The sequence below is a fragment of the Porites lutea genome, chromosome 5 (assembly GCF_958299795.1).
Source record: "Porites lutea chromosome 5, jaPorLute2.1, whole genome shotgun sequence".
In the NCBI taxonomy this organism is placed as follows: Eukaryota; Metazoa; Cnidaria; class Anthozoa; order Scleractinia; family Poritidae; genus Porites; species Porites lutea.
In genome coordinates, this window is record NC_133205.1 from 40,803,622 (window position 1) to 40,822,249 (window position 18,628).

An 18,628-nucleotide genomic window follows, 5' to 3' on the forward strand; every position below is an offset into this window, starting at 1 on the left:
TCAGTAAATTTGTCAGTTTAAATGTCAATACAACGTAACTAAATCGCAATGAAAACTTGTTTGCATACAAGTCTACCTGGTCTTTTGTTTATTATTTATATGATAACCAAAACATTAACTCAAGCAACCGTACCAGTTGAAAAGCATCCTGTTGATGATATAAACAAGGAAAGCTTTACCACCGTAATCAAGAAAAGAAAAACATTTTGTCAAAATTGAGAAAAACATTATACCCCATACCCGTCGTACTAAAAAAATACAACTTTGGAGAACTTTGTAGGTTATAGAAATGACGAGAACCCTAATGACAAACTTACATTTTGTAGAACGACGTTCAACAATTTGCATGTTTTCTGGCAGATATCGAACTTGAAAGTGTGCATTCAATGTTTTCATTCTAATTATTGAGCAACTTTTAGAAGCATTACGAAAATATCAATAATTCATGCCGAAATGCAAAACAAACACATGTCGTAAATCTGACAAGAAAAAAATTTTCTTGCCATTTTGTGACATATATAGGTTAATCCAAAACCTTCAAAGTATACACAGTGAACAAATTAGAAACCCCTTTGTAAACTCGCTGTTCGAGTTTTTCAAGTCTTCGTATATTATAAACCAGTAATTGTAAATTTTGTTCATTACTTTGGAAGATATTAATAAATTAACAGATTTGCAGGGACCACTTTATTTAAAACGTTATCCTCAAAGGATGAACAGGTCTTCGTTGCGGGAAAAAAAACAAAGAGAGCCAAGCTGCTATTGTTACAGCTCATCATACTGGATAGAGAGACCTATAAGACTAGACCTATGGGCAATTTCCCTACCCTACTCTGACTAGTATATAGATTTTAGTGTCACGTGACTCTGTTGTTTCCGCATACAGTAAAAACCCGTGACTGAAAACCTGGTTTTTAAGATCCTGTTAGGCTAAAATTTGCCAGTTAGGCCCCATCTGTACAAGAACCTGTTTAGCCTAAAGTTTGAAACGGGTTCATATCAATATTTCTAAAATCTATGAAAAAAAAATTCTGTACACTTAGGCAAAGCGACTTCAAAATTCAGTGCTTCAGTCTTTCTTGTCATAGTCATTTTTACAGAAAATACTGATTTGGTATGCAGATTAATTTTATATAACGAATGAGTTGAATACCACTAAATACTTATAGGTACCATGCTTTTTTTTCAGAAGAAGAACCTATATTGTGCTAATTACCATTTATATAAGAACCTGTTTAGGCTAGCTTGGAAAAATCGCGGGTTTTTACTGTAGTCGCTCGAAGTTTGCAAGTCGAAGCATTTTCGGGCTGTACATACAAATGCATGTACATCGTAAAGTTGTCTTAAAGCCTGTGCTTCGTTGCTTTCTTGACAGCTACAGAGCATTTTCACAAGGCGTCACGTCCACCATATTGCTGTTCCAGAAATATTAATGAAACTGCAGCGATGTTGGTGTTCCAAACCATTCCTGTGGGAGTGTAACCTTTTTTTATATAAAACCTTTACTTTTTCCTAATAAAAATAGGCCATTTCCGAGTTCTAAAACTTTCACTTTCAAATAGAGACTACGTGCAAAACCTTTCTCAGGATAAAGAGTTTTACATTATTTGCATGAGAATAAAAATTCACTTCTATATTAATGGCTTCGCGCATCGAAATGGAGGCTTAGGGCAAGTCAAAAATAGCCTGTTTGCATAGCTGCTGACCAAATAAGTGAAAATGCTCTATACACAAGGGCGGATCTAGGGGGGAGGGTACAGGGGGTGCGCACCCCCCCTAAAACGATAAGCCGACGTTTTCACTCCCGCCTCGCTTCGGGATCGTTTTCGAAAACATGCGTTTTCTGATCCCCGAAAACGTCGTTTACGTGTGGACAGGAGGCTAAAACTAAATCTGAAAATAATCTCCTTTTTCAAAGATGTCCGAATATGCGCCATCTGTAGCCCATTTAGAACGATACAGGAAAGCGTAGGAAAATTGCGATGAATATTTTATTTCACTTGTGAAAAATTGTAGCAAGCAGTTACGTGCAGTTTTAATCATGTCTGCTTTTCAGATAACGAGAAATTTCAAGAAAAGGATCATTTTCTGGTGAAAAACAGATGAAGTATTGCCTCCATTCTGAGAAAGGTTGTCAGTAAGAAACGTTTCAAACCATGAACAAAGGTCCAAGGCTTTTTACTGCTGGTGGAGAGGTCGCCGATTTTTTATTCAGATTACTTGACGATATCCTGCGCTACGTTTACCATTTGATATGATAACCTTTCTCACAGTCACTTGGAAATATGGCAAAGATTAATTAACATTCCTACACTCGATCTGAAACCGGGAAAGGCAGTACAATAGTACCCTGTGTACAGGCGTCCCCCCATCTGTATACAAGCTATACAACAGAAATCTTCTATTTCATTTTTCTCATGATTTGTTTAATAGATTCTTGTTTTACGTACAAATGAGGCATTAACTATGTGCGGATCTCATGGGCAAGTTTGAAGAGAAGGAAGACTGTACACCGCTCTGTTTTACATTTGATTGAAGAAATCAAGCCCTTTCTATGTACGATAAAAGAGTTTTTGGATATAGAGTATGAAAATTGAATATCCCTTATATTAATCTTCCCTTAATCTAATCTTTAATTTTTATGGTTTTCGGTAAAATTAACGCAAGCATTTTTGGGTAAATAACACTTCTACGCTGTGCACTAAAGTAAACTTAGATAACGAGTCACTGAAAACACAAGCAAAACTTTTAATCGCACACGAGTTTTCCCAGCAGCCTTCAGCCAACCAAGAGAGTGTGCATGTAACCGCCTAGAGCTGTCACTGTCCTTTCTCTTGATCAAAATTTCACTGAAATTTACCCCAATAACTCGAATTCTGGTTCTTGTAACTCCACTCGGATGCCATTTCATTAGCTCTTGTTGTTGTATAATCGGTAGACCCACTAAAAGTAACACTAGAGCAATTAGATTTTGATTGGTGCAATGAACAGACAACTTATTATCATAAAAAGGATAATCATGTTACCCTTTCTGATAAAATAAGTTAAATTTGCACTGTATATTAAACTGAAGGGCTTAAAAATCAGTAACTATTTTAATTATTAAGATGGCAAATTTGGCATTCAGTTGAACCCGATTACTCGAACCCTCGCTAACTCGAACTGTTTTTCGTTCCCTTCAGAGTTCGAGTTGAAGGGGTTCCAAAACCTCGTTCCCAGGTTCCTCTCCTACTCGGCCCCGAGTAGGAGGGGAACCTGTAAACTAGGTTGGGGGTTCTACTGTATATCTCTTCTGTCTTTGATTGGTTCTGATTTTATGCAAAAAATAATAATTACTAACCGAATTTTGCTTCTTTTAACTAGAGCACATTAAGTTAGAGATGACAAGTTTACTTCAAACTATTTTAAAATCGGCAAACTCTACTCCCGCATTATTATAGGAAAGGATGTGCTTCTTAATCATTATCTTTGTCATAATCCTAGTGCTTCACTGTTTCGTATGTTATTATTATTTCTTGAACTTATACCCTGAGTATACTCATCCCGTGCCGTTTCGTTATGCTGTCCACAAGGTGATGATTTTTCTATAGTTGTCTGAATAATAGTTTCTTCCATGTGCTTTCTTTCTTTGTCCTTGTCTCCTTGCTCTTCACATACAAGAATTTGATTATCTCTTTCTTCTGGCTGCTGTTGTTTTTCATCATTTTGTTGTGAGTCTTGGTCTGGCGTTAGTACCTGTTCGTCTTCCTTATCTCCTAATCTCTGTTTTTCTCGATTATAATCTTCGACTTCCTCCTCTCCTTCATGTTTCTCTATAATTTCTCCTCCTTCTTGTTTTTTTGGTACCTCCTCAACTGTGTTAGAAATTTTGCTTTGCTCTTCGTCAAAACTCACTGAAATCTCACTAAATTTTTGATTACCGTCACTTTTGACACTGTTATCATCATTTTCTTGTTTGAATCGTTTCGTAACATTCTGAGTATCCGTATCTGGTAATCCTTCTACGTTACTATGGTCACCATCCTCAGTATTATCATCAACCATCGGTGAATGCTCGTAAGTAGACGACGCATTTTCGTTTTCCTTCGGTGTAACGTCGGCGTAACTTTCAACTGGGTTGTTGGACACGTGTTGCACATCTGCCTTTTCAGCAATCGCTTCCTCCTCGTTTTTCTTAGATTGATCGCATCTCATTCCATCGTTTTCTTGAAATGACACTTTTTCGATCACCTCTGTATTAGTATTCGAGGACTGAGCGCCATACCGCTCTTCTACTGTGACAAATTGAACGTTGCTTGGAGAAGTTTGACTTGAGCGATTTGCTATTGTACGTAAGAAATCCAGGTCTATTTTTTCACCAGTGCTGAGCCTTCGATGGTCATTTCCGTCTTTGTCGTCCTCCTTTTCCTTTTGTCGATAATATGCTCGCTTTTCTCTTTCATCTCTAGACCATCGCCTTTCAGATATTACAGTCGAATGTGGGAATCTATTCACCGGAAGAGAGTTGCGTGCGTTCTTGGTCCTAACTTTGTAGTCGGGAAGATAAGCATTCAGGTGATCAGAAACTGCAATAAAAGAGATTACAGATTACAGAACCTTGCAAAATGAAATACTCTCACTTATGACAACTCTTTCAACTAATGATACTGCCCTGCATCATGGAGTTTATTAGGATCGCGGAATAGGAAGCGTTTGACATGCGCGGTGACACATAAACAAGAATATTTTCCAAAAGAAACTCAACTCCCGTTGTTGCGATAACCTCTGGATCGTGAGTAAGAGTCCGTGGTAGCGAGATTCCGCAATAGGACGATTTTTTTTTGGTCAAACGACTGTCGATACTGTTGGGGTGTCCGTAGCAGCGAGGTGTCAGCAAGGCGAGAGTTGCCAATAAACCCAACTCTAGTTGTCCGTTTTAGGGAGCTGTCTACGTTTTATGGCCAGCCCTTCTTAGACACCTGAGGGTTACTGCTACATCCCCGGTCAAAAAAACCTTCGAACACTTACGATTTTTTAAGCTGCACAGTGTAGATCCCTTGTCACTTTGCAGTGTTGATAACAAGTTGCGTATGGGAAAGTCTGAGCCATTTTCAACTTTATGAGGGAGGGCGGGGGGTGGGAATCGACCAAATGTTCCAACTATTTTGGACTGTAAATATTTTTTTTCGCAAAATAGCCTACCTTCTGGAGCCCGTTCTTTCAAATCCTCCAGTTCTTTACAGTATGACGATCTCCTACTACCTTCACCTGACATTTCCTTAAGCATTCGAGCCCGCTCTACTTCCATCTCAGCTCGCCAAACCGCAGTCTGTTCTGCTCTTTCTTGAGCCATTCGCTGACGCCTATACGCAGCTTCGGCTCGCTGTTGGGCCGCTACTGTCACTTGGGACTGGGCGCGAGTTTCTAGAAGGGTTCAAACAGACAAAAAGTGGGATATGTTTTCCACAGTCTAGTGCCCCTTACTCCGTATTTGAAAATTAATTAGCCGAGGTCGGATTTCTTAGGGGCCCATGTCACGCTATTTGCATGCTATCTTTCTAAAAACTTAATTCATTTCATTTGAATTCCAAAAATAATGCTCAAGGTTTGTTATTTAAGACTATAGTTAGACCTTAAAGCTGTTTCCCTTCCTGTCGTCCATGTTGCCTCGAATGGCAAGGATGCAGATCAATAAAAACTTAGAAAAGTTGAAGTTTTCACGACATTCCAGCATGCCTGCAAAACTCAAATAAAATTTGTTTTATATCTTCATCGCAGCTCTTCAGGAGCATTTTGAATATTGGAAAAGGCACTAGGTAATGACTTAAGCTCAGAATTGACCTATAACAACAATAGCCTCTTTACATAAAAGGTTGACTACAACAGACTCTCTTGGGATACCGTCATTTCAACGTTGCAAAATCTTTGTTTTCATACGTACACGCGAGGACAGAAAAAAATATGTGTTCAAGAATCTCCACCGTAGGACATTCGGGTTTATGAAAAGATGCCCTTTCGGGATCGTTTTTTACCTTATAGGTCTGGAAGAAAGGTCAATCAAGATTTAAAACCTTCCGATGTAAACAGAACGGTTCTTCTACACCACATTCCACAACATATTCCTCAATTAATTGTTCCAAGCCTACCCTTACTCAAAAGGCAAGGAACTAGACCAGAATAATTGCGAGGCGTGAAACAGTCTGTTTAAGCCGTTCAGATAGCAGTGCGTGTAAGAAAAATTGAAAAGGAAGGAAAAACCGAGGTCCCATTTGCCCTCGCTTTCCCCTCGCACGATTTAATTCGCTCCTCACCACCTGAACGCCGCGCTCTCCTTATCTGTACACCTGGCACAGGCCAGGCGTTAAAGGGGTACTGAAGCATTCCAGTATGTGATTGTAAAAGCGCAAAAACGAAGGAAAATCATATCTGATTGCCTTGAATTGGACGTAAAGTTTACTGAAAACTACTAACTCTTTCTTACAGAATTGTTCATCAAACGGATGTCCGTGACATCAACAAGGGCCCACTTTAGAACTGAATATTGCTCACTGAATTGCTTTCCGCTACTACTTATGTTCACAAGAGATGAAAAATCCTTGTTAAAACCAGTACAATAGCTATTATGTCATAAGAAAGGCAATTTATGCCTACCAATTTCAGTTCAAAGGGTTAAGGATAATTTGACGTCATTTGAAGTGAAAAGGAACACATTCCATGCCGCCAAACTGCGTGACCGTTTTTTCGTTTAGATTAAAAGAAATTTAAGGTTGGTTTGGATCAGTGTTGGTAAGCTGGCAATATCACGAAATACTACGAAAACACAAAAAAATCAGTTTAATAGTCAAAACAAACATAATCCTACCTTAACTGTTTGGTACTGTCCTTTTTGTTTTAGAAAACATGACGAATCCAAAGACCCTCCAAATCGCTAAAATTCATTGCTGGTTTTCAACTCTAAAAATTAACATATCTTTCATGCTTCTTTTCCCTTTAGCTTCAAAAATTTCAAATTTTCGTTAAAACCTTATTTAACTTGTAACTGGTCGAAATGATTCGCCTCAATTTTTATACGTATCAAATGATTATTGCTACTTTAAAAGCAACGAGGAATTGAATATATGAGTCTCCGGTTTCTAAGCTCTTGTGAACTTAAGTAGTTGAACAATACAACTTCAGTGAACCGAGTGGGTCATTGTTTTTGTCGCGGAAATTCCTTGAAAGAAAATTTCAATCTTGCGAAAAGAGCCGGTGTGTATTTAAGCAGTGTCTAAATTAGAGGGAAAAGGTCCGTTTCCCGCCTTCAACAAAGGAAATATAGGACACGTCTACTCGCAAGTTACGGAAAAACCCCCCGACCAAGAACCTCGATTTTAAGAACCTGTTAGGCTAAAATTTGCTAGTTAAGCCCCCTCCATATAAAAACCTGTTTGGCCTAAAATTTGAAGCTATTTGAAACACGTTCTTATTTTTTAAAATCTACAAAAAAGATTTTGTACACTTGGAAATACGATAAGTCAACATTCAACTTTAAGAGATGATTGCAACAGGCAAGGAATTACAATAAACGTATGTTATGTTCTGAGGTAGGACTTCAAAATTCTTGAGGTCAAGCTTTAGTTCCTCTTTTCGTGGTAATTTTTACGTACCAGTAACTTCTAATTTGGTCAGGATGCCGATTTTATATGAGGAATAAGCTGAACCACTAAATACTCTTAACTATATTGTATTTTTTTCTTCAGAAAATAAAAACCTATTTAAGAAACTAAATAGCCTAAACTTGTGCTAACTACTATTTATATAAGAACCTGTTTAGGCTAACTTGGAAAAAAATCCAGGTTCTTAATCGTTGAGTTTTACTGTACTTCGTAACGGCCTCGCAAGACTAGCTTCAGTTCACACAAGTCCAGTGATAACGGTCACCAAAAACGCAGTTGTTTAAAAACGCTGTCTACAGTCGATATATATATTTATTTAGTATATACTAAAACAGTGGATAGTGTTTTTCGAGCGCTCTGATTGGCTACGCAATCAGTGAATATCCTGCACTATTCACTGATTCACCTCCAGTTCCTCCGAGCGAGCAACGCCAAACTCGCGTAAGTTGCGAGCAAAATGCCTTCCCGGTTTTCTGCCGTAAACAAACAAACAAATTTCACAACTAATCAAGCAAGCTGTTTCCGAAATACACGAAGAAGGTGACGAAGTTCGGATTGGAAGTTTTAACAGGTAAAGCTTTGTCTTTTTGACACTAATTTATCGATAAAACTGGTGAAAAAGTTTTTGTTTACAAATGCAAATTAAGTTTAAGTCTTGCTTACTTTATTTAGTTGAGTTGTTCATAAATAAGCTTCAAACTAAATTTAATAATCTTTTTTTATAGAATGATTTTAAATACAGAAAGAATTCACAACTCCTTTTGAAGAAATTTCCCCGCAAGAGCTAAACAAATGCCTTGAAAAGTTTTAATTGTCGGCAAGAATAAAGCGACGGCCGCAGCCGCCCGGTCATTACGCGCCAAAATTGTAATCTTTGGCAACAGTATTTGAGTTAAAAATCATCATTTTTGTGCTCAATGATCTCACTGTTTTAGTATATACTAAAACAATTATTCACCTCAGTGTCGGTGGCTAGTCGTGGATATTTACCTCACTGCTTCGCAGTTCGGTAAATATCCAGGACTAGCCACCTCCACTTCGGTGAATAATTGTTATGTATTTAGTAAAAGCCAACTAGTCAGGGGTCTATTATCAATGTTACGTTCTGTCTGGTTGAGCTACTACTAGGCTAAATGTTACAGCCCATTAGTAGCGTAAAGCGCCGGCTTTGAAACCAAAACAATAGCGGCTGAATCGCGTTTTTGCTAGCTAAAGTTGTTTTGTTCGAAATTTTTGACCAACTAGTTGACTTTTACTAAAACAATTATTCCTCTCGCCCTCATGCCCTCTGAGTCAATAGCCCATTCGGGCTCAAGGAATAATTGTTAAATATATATTCATATTTTTTTGAAAAAGCCATTTTTTTGTTCCTATTGTAATCGTGGAAGGATTCATAAAGAACATCTTGTTGATGTTTTTACGGTTGTCATGGTTACAGTGGTTACGTTCCGGGGGTGACCAGATGTTATCTGTTATAACTTCAGTAACCCTTGGAGAGGATTGTAACGAGTAAATCGCACAGCTTGAACAGCCTCAGTTTATAAGCTACCTGACTGAGCTCATTCTGAATAAATAATTAAATACTAAATATGATGCGCTGTATATTGCTTGCTCAAGGAAAAGTGTGGCCAATTGGTCAATTTATAATGTGTTTTAAAATTTGTTGTTGTAAATTCAGTTATTTCCAGAATAAATATTGCTCTTCCGATAACCTCCACCGAGCAGTCATATCACACTAATCAATAATTAGAAAGTTTAATCATTATCAAATCAACAATCCAACACTAAAATTAAAACGATTTGCGGTTTCTTGCATCGGAGCACGATATTAAAATCTTCCTCTATAATCTTTCAAGTTACTTTGTCATACAATTAAAGCATTAAGGCAATTGATTTTTTTTTTCTTTCGTGAGTTCGCTGAAATAGTTAGCTGCTCTTTTCGAGACCTTGGCTAATACAGTCAACTCTCTCCAAGACGGACACCTCTGGGACCGGCACTAAGAGTCACGTCAAATAAAGGGAATGAGCAAAGGCAGGGACCAACTCTAGGTGTCCGTTTTACAGAGGTGTTCGTCTTATAGAGGTGTCCGTTAAGAGAGAGTCGACTGTATTCCTAATAATCTAGTCTTCAAACGCTGCAGCCATGCCAAATTCATGCCAGCCAAAAGCTAAGACCTGTATAATGCCCCGAATAGATCTCTAAAACATCAGTTTAAGAAGTAAGTCAAGTAATGATAAGTGTTTTGCGCGCTTATCTGCTTCTTGTTTGACTGCTTAAGAATATCGCTACGATACTCAAGAAGACAACAGAGGTAGAAGTAACGAAGCTTGGGATAACTTGGATCTAACAATGAATCAAGTTTTAATTGACCTTAAAAGTAGTTCTCTTTTAAATCTATCAATTTATAATTGGACCGCACGCACTGAAAATGATTTACCGTAATACCATAATAATTATCGTTTGATAACTTTAGAACTGAAATTACAAGACATAGGGTAAAGATGTCATGTATGGCGAACTAAGTGAAAATACCACATTCACCAAAACAAAACTCTGAAATTTAAGAATCTAAATGGTTTAAGACGTTTTAGCAAAGCAATACTTCAAAAATAAATAATCGGCTTACCCTTCTTTAAAGGCTGAGAGCTGCTTCCACAACCCATATGTTTAGAAACGATCAGTATGTTTACGTGAAGTAAGATAAAATATATCTCCTTGTACACTTCTTACGGTTCCAATTTTCTTTAGTGACGCGTGTCGTGTTTCACAGTGGGTGTTTTGACATTTGGTACTGAATAATTACCGCAGGAATGTAAACGAGGCTTTTGTCAACACATTAGAGGCTGTTTTGGCGATTTTACCGAGTGGGTAAGTGACGTCATAATAATGGCACAAAGAATACATTTGTGTATTAAAAGAATAAGATTAATTTTTACCTCAAGGGTAGGCCTCCGACTACTTCCTTCTTCGATCCACAAGAATTGCATTTCAGAAGGAAGGGTCGTTTGGTGTTTTGAGGGACTTGTCACGTATTCACCTTTACTAAAAATAAGAACGGAACACTGACGTTGTATAGACGGAATACTTGACCCTGAAAAGATCTGAAAAGCGTGCAAGTATTTTAGATAATCCACTTTGAATCCACGGTGATTAATACAAAATTATCTGACTCCCTCTAACATCGCGTTTTGTTCTTCAATAGAAGCTTTGCATTCGCTTCATTTAAAGTCTTGGAATCTTTGCATGAGGGACCATACTTCATTCACATGTAGCTCTAAAATTTAGCTAATCGCTTACATAAAGTAACAATAAGCGTAGATGACGCACGTATTCCTTTGTGTTATAAAGACAAAAGTGTGCGTGAACTTTCACTAAAATTTTTCTTCTATTCTTGTCCATGAGGCTCATTTGAGGCTCATTGTTGTTATGTGCATTAATTTTACAATAAAAGAAATTTTACATGTATCAGTGATGTATCCCAAAAGTGTCTGTTTTACATTCAGCAAATCCTAGCGAAATCATTGATGGTCTAAATAGAATGTGCCGAATTAAATTATTTCAGACTTTTTTATCATTCGTTTTCTTAGAAGTATGGAAGTACAAGGATAAAAAACTTATGGCTTCTGGAGTTTACTTCTTAAATTATAACATCGGTGATAGGTTTTAACAGGTGACGGTTTTGCCATAAATATGGTAATTTCTTCTTAGTGTGAGCCTTACTATCCCTTTGGCAGCATGTGAATTCGCACGCGCCTTCATTTATGCAATCATTAATTTAACTACCAAGTAAAAACGTTTTCGTATTATATCGTTACTTGTTCAATGTTGTAGATTCCTTGACTATTCTCTGCTGACATTCGAACTTAGCGAAACTTATCCTGACGTGGATCAAACAGAAATAATTTATATAAATTATTTAGTGACAGTGACAAAGTCTATTGGGTCTTTTCAAGACCTGTCGTTAAATTTTGACTTTTTCATCTCAAGCCTTTACTGCGAAGGGACAGTTACCAAAAGTATTAGTTATTGTTGAATCAAAGTTTGCTTTAGCGTTTTGTTCCGTTTGCCTTCATACTGCGATCATGGTGCCGTGTAAGAAATTACAACAAATGAAAATAATAACAAATGAAACGAAGTAAAATAAAAGTTAAGTAAGACAGAGAGGAACAACAGCTATATATTGAATATTAACATAAAAAAATTACTTGGCTATGTACGGCTTCTACCCTACACGTATGTTAAGAAAGTTAAATTAGAGTTCGGATTTATAACAATTTAGAATATTTTCAACATATGAGGTACTAAGATTTATTATGTTTTCATTGCAGAAAGACATGATATATAAAACAGTGCCCTGCAAGACGTATTCGTAAAATTACTGTTTATCGAGTATAGGCTCTCCAAGAAGGTACCCCTTGATGAGTGAGTACATTTCTACAAATAGTGGAATTCATCACCAATTCCGGATCTATTACAAAGGGGTCAAAGGGAACAAAGCCTCTAAACTTTGGGTAGCAAGTGGCAAGAAGTATAGTAACAATGATCAACAGTCAGGCAAGCATGATAATAAGCTGAAAGGCCTACAGAGAGATGAAATCTCAACTCAAATTATAACTTGTGAAAAAGTGGAAGTTAAGAGATACTGAACGTCATAAGAACAGAGTAGTTTCAATTTCGCCGATTCTCCGGATTTGCGTGGCAGGCTAAAACTTCCCTTGAAACTTCCCGTAAAAAGGAATTGTCCCAATGCAGCTTTCGCCATGCGTGAGCCCGGCCCCGGCTACACCTACAGTATAGTCTCCTTAGCAGCCGTTATTAGTGTGGTCACTCAACGCTCCGTCCTCCTTGCTCCTCTGCGATGCTACGAAGAAGACTACACCGTACTTGTGCTTTCGACCAATGATTGGCTCACTGAGTCTTGTAGCCTACGAATACAGCCGTCTCTAATGTCCCTAGCGGCAAGGAGCCAGGATAGACGGCTATATTCGCAGGCTATGAGCGATGGGAATCTTCTGTGATTGGCTTAAAATAATACAGGTTTTACGGCATTCAAAATAGCGTCTAGTATATCTGACGTCATACGCCAAAAGCCTTGCCAAGAAAGTTGTCGTAAACTTCCGCGCAAAATAGGTAAATAAACAAAGTGTTTGCACGTACGTGAAAAGGTTAGCTAGCAAAACAACATTTTCGTACGTGCTCGGGGGAAAAACGTTGTGAGAAAAACAATACATCCAAACGTCCACCCACGTGTTATAGACCAGCAAAGTCTTTCATATTTGACCTGAATGCAGTTTACAACTTTCAAATTTGTGTCACAAATTTTTTATCAAGGCTGGTTCTCACTACAATACAACATGTATATCAAGAGTTTTCCTTTTCTAACTGAGCTTGATTTTACGTTCGCGTTCGTGCTTTTAATACTTGACACCCCCTCCCCACCCCACCACCCACTGGGGAAGGGGTGGCTTGGCTCTCCCGCCCTAGGGGTCATTCTATTACCCATGTATAGGCCTTTTATGACAGAAATGGTACCCCCTTCTTGACTCCTTCATGGAATTACGATTTACAATTCCCAAAACTCCTGAAGACCTTAGAATCTGTGATCACTGCAACCTAAATTCGGTTGAAAATGAACTGCACATATTATTTCACTGTAATCTATATAATGATTTGAGAAAGACTCTTTTGTTAAAATCAACGACCGAAATACATTATTTACAAATTACAATATCCATGATAAAGTCTGTTTTCTTTTTAACAACACTGATTCACATATCAGCAGGCTAACTGCTAATGTCGTCTTTCAAGCATTTGAAAGACGAAAGAAACATAACTAATTCTATCATTCCATTATATCTTCATTTCCTTAAATTTAGCTGTTTATTGTTATTTTAATCGGTAACACCTGTACAAAATGGTAATACTGAATAAACTTGTTGTTGTTGTTGTTTTTGAATTATGACCTCTGACAAATTTCCCAACCCTTTCTAATACCTGAAACCTCTAAAAAGGTACCTCTTTCGGGCTGTTCCTCCCAGTACAGGACATTAAATGGAGAGTACTCACAACTTTTGCGCTTGCACTTGCATGTATTATCACACATAAATTCCCCCTCCCCCTGGTAGTGTACATTTGGTGCATCAAACTACATAAGGACCTTGAGCAACGACGACGGTTGCGAAACATCTCTTAAAAAGTGAATTCGCGTTACTTCAAAATTCATCGCTTTTAATCCATGTCGTTCAATTTGACTAATGTTGCATAGTGACTTTTTCTGGAGCTGAACTGATTTTAAAGGCTGTATCTCAAAAAAAGTCGTCGTTAATTTCCCGAGGAGGACAGCTTATGGTTTGATGGTACTTTCTTAAAAGATTTCCTTATTCAATCCCATGACAAGCATGCAGCAAAAACGACGAAACAGCGGCAAAAAGGTGAAGACATAATCGGCCGAATATGCTCAAGGGTGGACTTCCACTATCGCGTAATTGTCACATATTTTACGCGCGTAAATAAAATGGAGAGGAGAAGTATGACGTCACGTCACCATGGTAACACTCTTTCTGGATGACAACTAAACCAACGACGACGGCGACTGAAGGCGAACGGCCAAAAAGTAAAAGGTTTTAATTGACAAAACAACACATTTGCACGTGCATCACGCTTTTTTGGATATTTCTTTGCCGTCGTTGCACCCCTGCGACATGAAACTTCCTAATTTGACACGCTTGCCTTATGGAGTAGGTGAACACAACACAAAAGTTGTCTTTTTTCCTCTTCTAAACTTAGATACGGTCCTTTCGGATTCAACCCTAGGAAATTTCGCCAACATTTGCCAAATGAAATGAAATTGAATAAGATCGATGAAGTTTGAAGCGGTGCAAATTCACTTTTTAAGTGACGTTTTTGGTTTGTTGTCATCCAAAAATTTTGCTACTATGGCAACGTGACGTGACCTTCCATACATTGCCTCTATTAGCTTCTATTTCATTTACGCGCGTAAAATTTACGTCCGTATGCACGTTAAAATCACGCAACCTTTAGAGGGAAAGTAAAACAACTTGATAAGTTAATGTCAAGTTAAAAGCAACCATTTGGAGTGGTCGTTCAGGATGACTGAGAAGGCATAGTCCTCACAACTGGCGTCGCAGACACTCTAAACCGCTTGGCTATACCAGTAGTGTGGAGGATGCGTGGGTCGCGGCTGATACGTAGGCCAAGAAGTCATAAACGCATGAAAATCGTGCGTTTTTAATAATCATAGTCCACTTATCTTGCTCCAGAATATTACGCAAAGCACGAAGTCTATTTGAATATTAGAGGCATTGGCTACAACATTCCACTCTCCCCTAAGAACCTTCTCTTGAAATCAATAAAATTTTAAAGTCATTTTTTATATCGCAGTTGACAAAGGTTCTAAGAATCTTCTGCTGTTGTTCGTGGAAATGTCATCTCCCATAGTTTTAAGACGGCTCCTCGTAATTCGCGAATTCTCCAGCAATATAAAAGTGGGTTTACCGAAGAATTGAAAAACACAAGTGTGTTCGCAAAGATCCAAGCATTCGACCATTCTTCCCAAGCGGACGGAGCAATGATAAAGGTTATCATAGAAAAAGACATTGGCACGTAACAAACAATTATAGAGATATAAAACACAAACGTGTTTAACGCGCTCTTTTTCAAACGAATCAGATTGGCATCCTGTCTTTGCGAATGAGACTGATGTCTTGTTTGATGAGCACTCATCTCCAAACTAGATGTTCTCGCAAGATGAGAATCTCGGACTGACGAAACTGGGGGATAAGTTTGTCCTATGGATTGTGGATCCACTGTTTGCAGACGTTTGAAACGCGATATAAATCGATGACTAGACTGAAATCGTGAAAAAGTTTGTGGTGTAATCTGGTTATTCTGAATCTGAGGCTGTTCAGTTGGTTGAAGATGTTGAATCTGACGCTGATGTCGACGAGCAATTTGGTAAATTTTAACGTAAGAAAAAGTCGATATTAAAACACAAGTTCCAATCCCAACGGCCATAATAATGTAAGTTACTTGCCAATTCGCAAAGTAAATGCTTGAACAAAGAACATTTATCACCCATAACATCACCAAAGTACACAAAACACGAGGAACTGTCACTAAGCTAGAGTATCTCATATGAAAATGAAGAGCTGCTAAACGGTCCATACTCACGGCTGCCGTGGTGCAGAGAGACACACCACAAGCGAAAAACGCTGCAACATGACTCAAATGATACAAGATAGTCTCCTTCCTCGTGAATTCACTTGCAATGTAAAAAGGTTGGGCGATAAACCCTACGAAAAGATCAGAAAGAGCAAGACTGCAAAGAAAGATAAAGGAAGGCTCTAAGCGATGCGAAGGAGTCTTCAATATGATGAACAATACCAACGTGTTTCCAGTGATGGATGCAATGATTAGCAGAACATTTAAAGCACAGTTTACGATGACAATTGCTTCAAGGCGAGGTGTACCGTCCATTTTGTCCAGATCAGCAAAAATTCAAGTCAACTTCATTTGCAGAAGAGTTTTTTTCTCTTCGTTGATGCTTAATAATTAATCACTTTGCAGCCGTAGTCCAGTCTTCAACCAATATAGACATAAGAGTGTTTTAGTGCATGAAAACGGGAAATAAAGGATTGAATTAAGATGTTACACCCTGCGGTCTCGTGCAGATTACTTTTGAATACCCAGCGTGTTAACTGGCAGTCTCAAATGAACCTAACGGCCCTTTGTGTTCGATTGTCAATAAAAATCTTGTTTCTCCGTAACATTAAAAATATCAGTTCAAGTTTCAATGAAAACCCTGCATTAAGGCATCCAAAATGTCACCAGGGACAAGTTTGGAGTAAAATCTGTAGGTCTATACTGGCTTTTGTGGGAGTTACTAACATGATATGGTGGGCATTAAGTTGTAGTCTGCGCCGATATCACCTGTGCCGCCGTAAATTACCGTGTCAGTACCGGTTGTAGTGAAGCCCACTCAGTCAATTAATGGTGATATGATATCTAATGTGGATTTTTTCCATTAGTTAAAAACACCTGTCAGCTCTTTTTTACCCAGTTGTTTTGTTTGACACAACTAATAAAGTCATCTTCAAATTTCTTTTGAAATCTCAAAATGCTTCATTTGCAGTTATATTCCTGTAAGCTGTTTCAGTAATTGATGAAAATGTTTTAAATAAACACCTGTCCGCCTTTCTTCCCCAATTAATTGTCGCAACTTATTATGTCACCTACAAGGGGCTTATTTTAAATCTCAAATTGGTTTCAGTTACGGTTTTCTTTCTAGTAAACTGTTTTAGTCAGTTGTTACTTACCCTCCTAGCAGAGCTTTCCTAGATAAGTGAAAGATCGCAGCGACTTTGCTTGCAGGGTAGTTGTTATCGAGAAAGTTTTTTTTTTTTTTTTCAGTCAGTGTCGCAGGTGGCTCAGAAGAAAAACTCCGACTATTCTACAGAAGTAGAACCTATGGCCTTCTGGCTCCAGTTGCAGAAGCTACAGAAGTCTTGTGGGAGCTAAGGCCACTAAACTAGGTTCATGTGACAAACATCCTGCATACTGCTAGGACTGTTTTAATTTGTTAATTATCACGAGTGAATTATCCTGGGTATCAGAAACTTTTCATGTGTGGTCTCTGGCTTCGGCTGCGGTCAAGTCTGTATAGTGACCAGGGCGTATAGCGGGTAAGCATCCCGCAGCACGAGGAAAGAAACCTCTGGTACCTTGCGGCCCGTTTCTCGAAACGGGCTGTTATCTCCTGATAACTTTTCGGGCCCGCAATCAAATATCTAAATCAAAATCTAAAGAATATTGAGTGCGTTGTTTCTACCGGACAAACCAGCAAATTTCAGCAGGGTTTAACTCAGTACACCAAAAAAAATTGCGCGCCGTTAGTGTCCCTATCTTGCTTTGTCCTTGCTTTGACAATTTCTTTAACCGACATTAGAGACCTTTAGCATCAGGTAAACCGCAAAACGCGAACGGCAAACCGCAGTTACGCGTTTGCAGTTTCGCGTTGCGGAGATTTCAAACTTTAGCAAGGCGTTCAGTTCAGTTCAGTTCAGTTCACTTTTATTTAGCCAAAATACAATACAATACAAGAATACATATATAAATTGTAAGGTTGCAAGGGAGCCCAGAAGAAACCAGAAGGCTTTATGAAGCCTGAGCTCCCCAGTCTAAAAGAAACAAGCAAAATAAAATGATATTCGCGGAGTGATACGTTAAAAATAGGAAGTTCCAAACAGAGACTGAGTTAACTTATGAATGCAGTAACAAGATAGAAAAAAAAATTTAACTGTGGATTGGAACAGAATACTTTCCATTGTTAGTACGGCAGAAAGGAATATAAAATCGATTTGAACTACGCGTTCATTGTTTAGGGCCGCCATGTTGTTTTCATCAAGTCGAAGTGCATCACTTTAATCGCCCTAAAATCAGCAATAATTCATTGATTCGAGATCAGAAATCCAACAAACACATCGCAAACGGATACAAAAAGCTAGTTCATACCTTTAAACGCGAGGCTGTACAATTCTTTGTGGCAAAAAACCTTGCCGTAAATCACTTACCGCTGGAAGCCCTTTCTGCGGCTCAAACGTGAACTGCAAACTGCAAACGTGACCGCAAGGCCGTGGTCACGTAACATTTTGCGGTTTGCGGTTTGCCGTTTCCCACGAAAAACCTGATGCTAAAGGTCCCTGCTGAATTAGATGCCTGGAAAATGAAAGTCAACAATTTTTATGCTCTTCCAAGTTTTCCGTGACCCGTAAGATTTCTGTAAAAGCACGGCCCCCATTATTTCACGTTACTCAAGAAACCTTGAAATGGGCCAATGCAAAGTCATTGTTTCCGCCTACTCTTAAAGAACAGCAGTGTGGGTTTTTTTACGTCCCACAAGAATCAGAACAGTGAAAGAACTGTGAGACGGGGCCTACGGTTTTTCGTCCTTATCCGATAAGACTAGAACGTCTAA

At 38.4% G+C, this 18,628-nt stretch overlaps 2 protein-coding genes across 2 annotated transcripts; both read right to left on the reverse strand.

The window, feature by feature from the left end:
• Positions 1 to 2,420: 2,420 nt before the first annotated feature.
• On the reverse strand, positions 2,421 to 10,375 carry LOC140938689 (uncharacterized). Its single transcript, XM_073388190.1, has 3 exons — positions 10,262 to 10,375; positions 5,182 to 5,403; positions 2,421 to 4,565 (listed from the first exon to the last, which is right to left on the reverse strand). Exons 1-3 carry the CDS (start codon positions 10,296 to 10,298, stop codon positions 3,472 to 3,474), a joined length of 1,353 nt encoding a protein of 450 aa, XP_073244291.1. The 5' UTR covers positions 10,299 to 10,375; the 3' UTR covers positions 2,421 to 3,471.
• A 4,673-nt stretch (positions 10,376 to 15,048) lies between these two features.
• LOC140938388 (uncharacterized) lies at positions 15,049 to 16,131 on the reverse strand. The gene has a single exon (XM_073387874.1). It carries the CDS (start codon positions 16,129 to 16,131, stop codon positions 15,049 to 15,051), a length of 1,083 nt encoding a protein of 360 aa, XP_073243975.1.
• Between the last annotated feature and the right edge of the window lie 2,497 nt (positions 16,132 to 18,628).

Bases quoted from the DNA above. Each gene is read 5' to 3' on its own strand.
- LOC140938689 (XM_073388190.1), bottom strand. From the start codon at position 10,298: ATGGGTTGTGGAAGCAGCTCTCAGCCTTTAAAGAAGG. The intron at 5,404-10,261 runs GTAAGCCGATTA...GAACCCTTCTAG, and splicing joins CTCTCAGCCTTTAAAGAAGG to AAACTCGCGCCCAGTCCCAA. The intron at 4,566-5,181 runs GTAGGCTATTTT...CTTTTATTGCAG, and splicing joins GAAAGAACGGGCTCCAGAAG to TTTCTGATCACCTGAATGCT.
- LOC140938388 (XM_073387874.1), bottom strand. From the start codon at position 16,131: ATGGACGGTACACCTCGCCTTGAAGCAATTGTCATCGTAAACTGTGCT.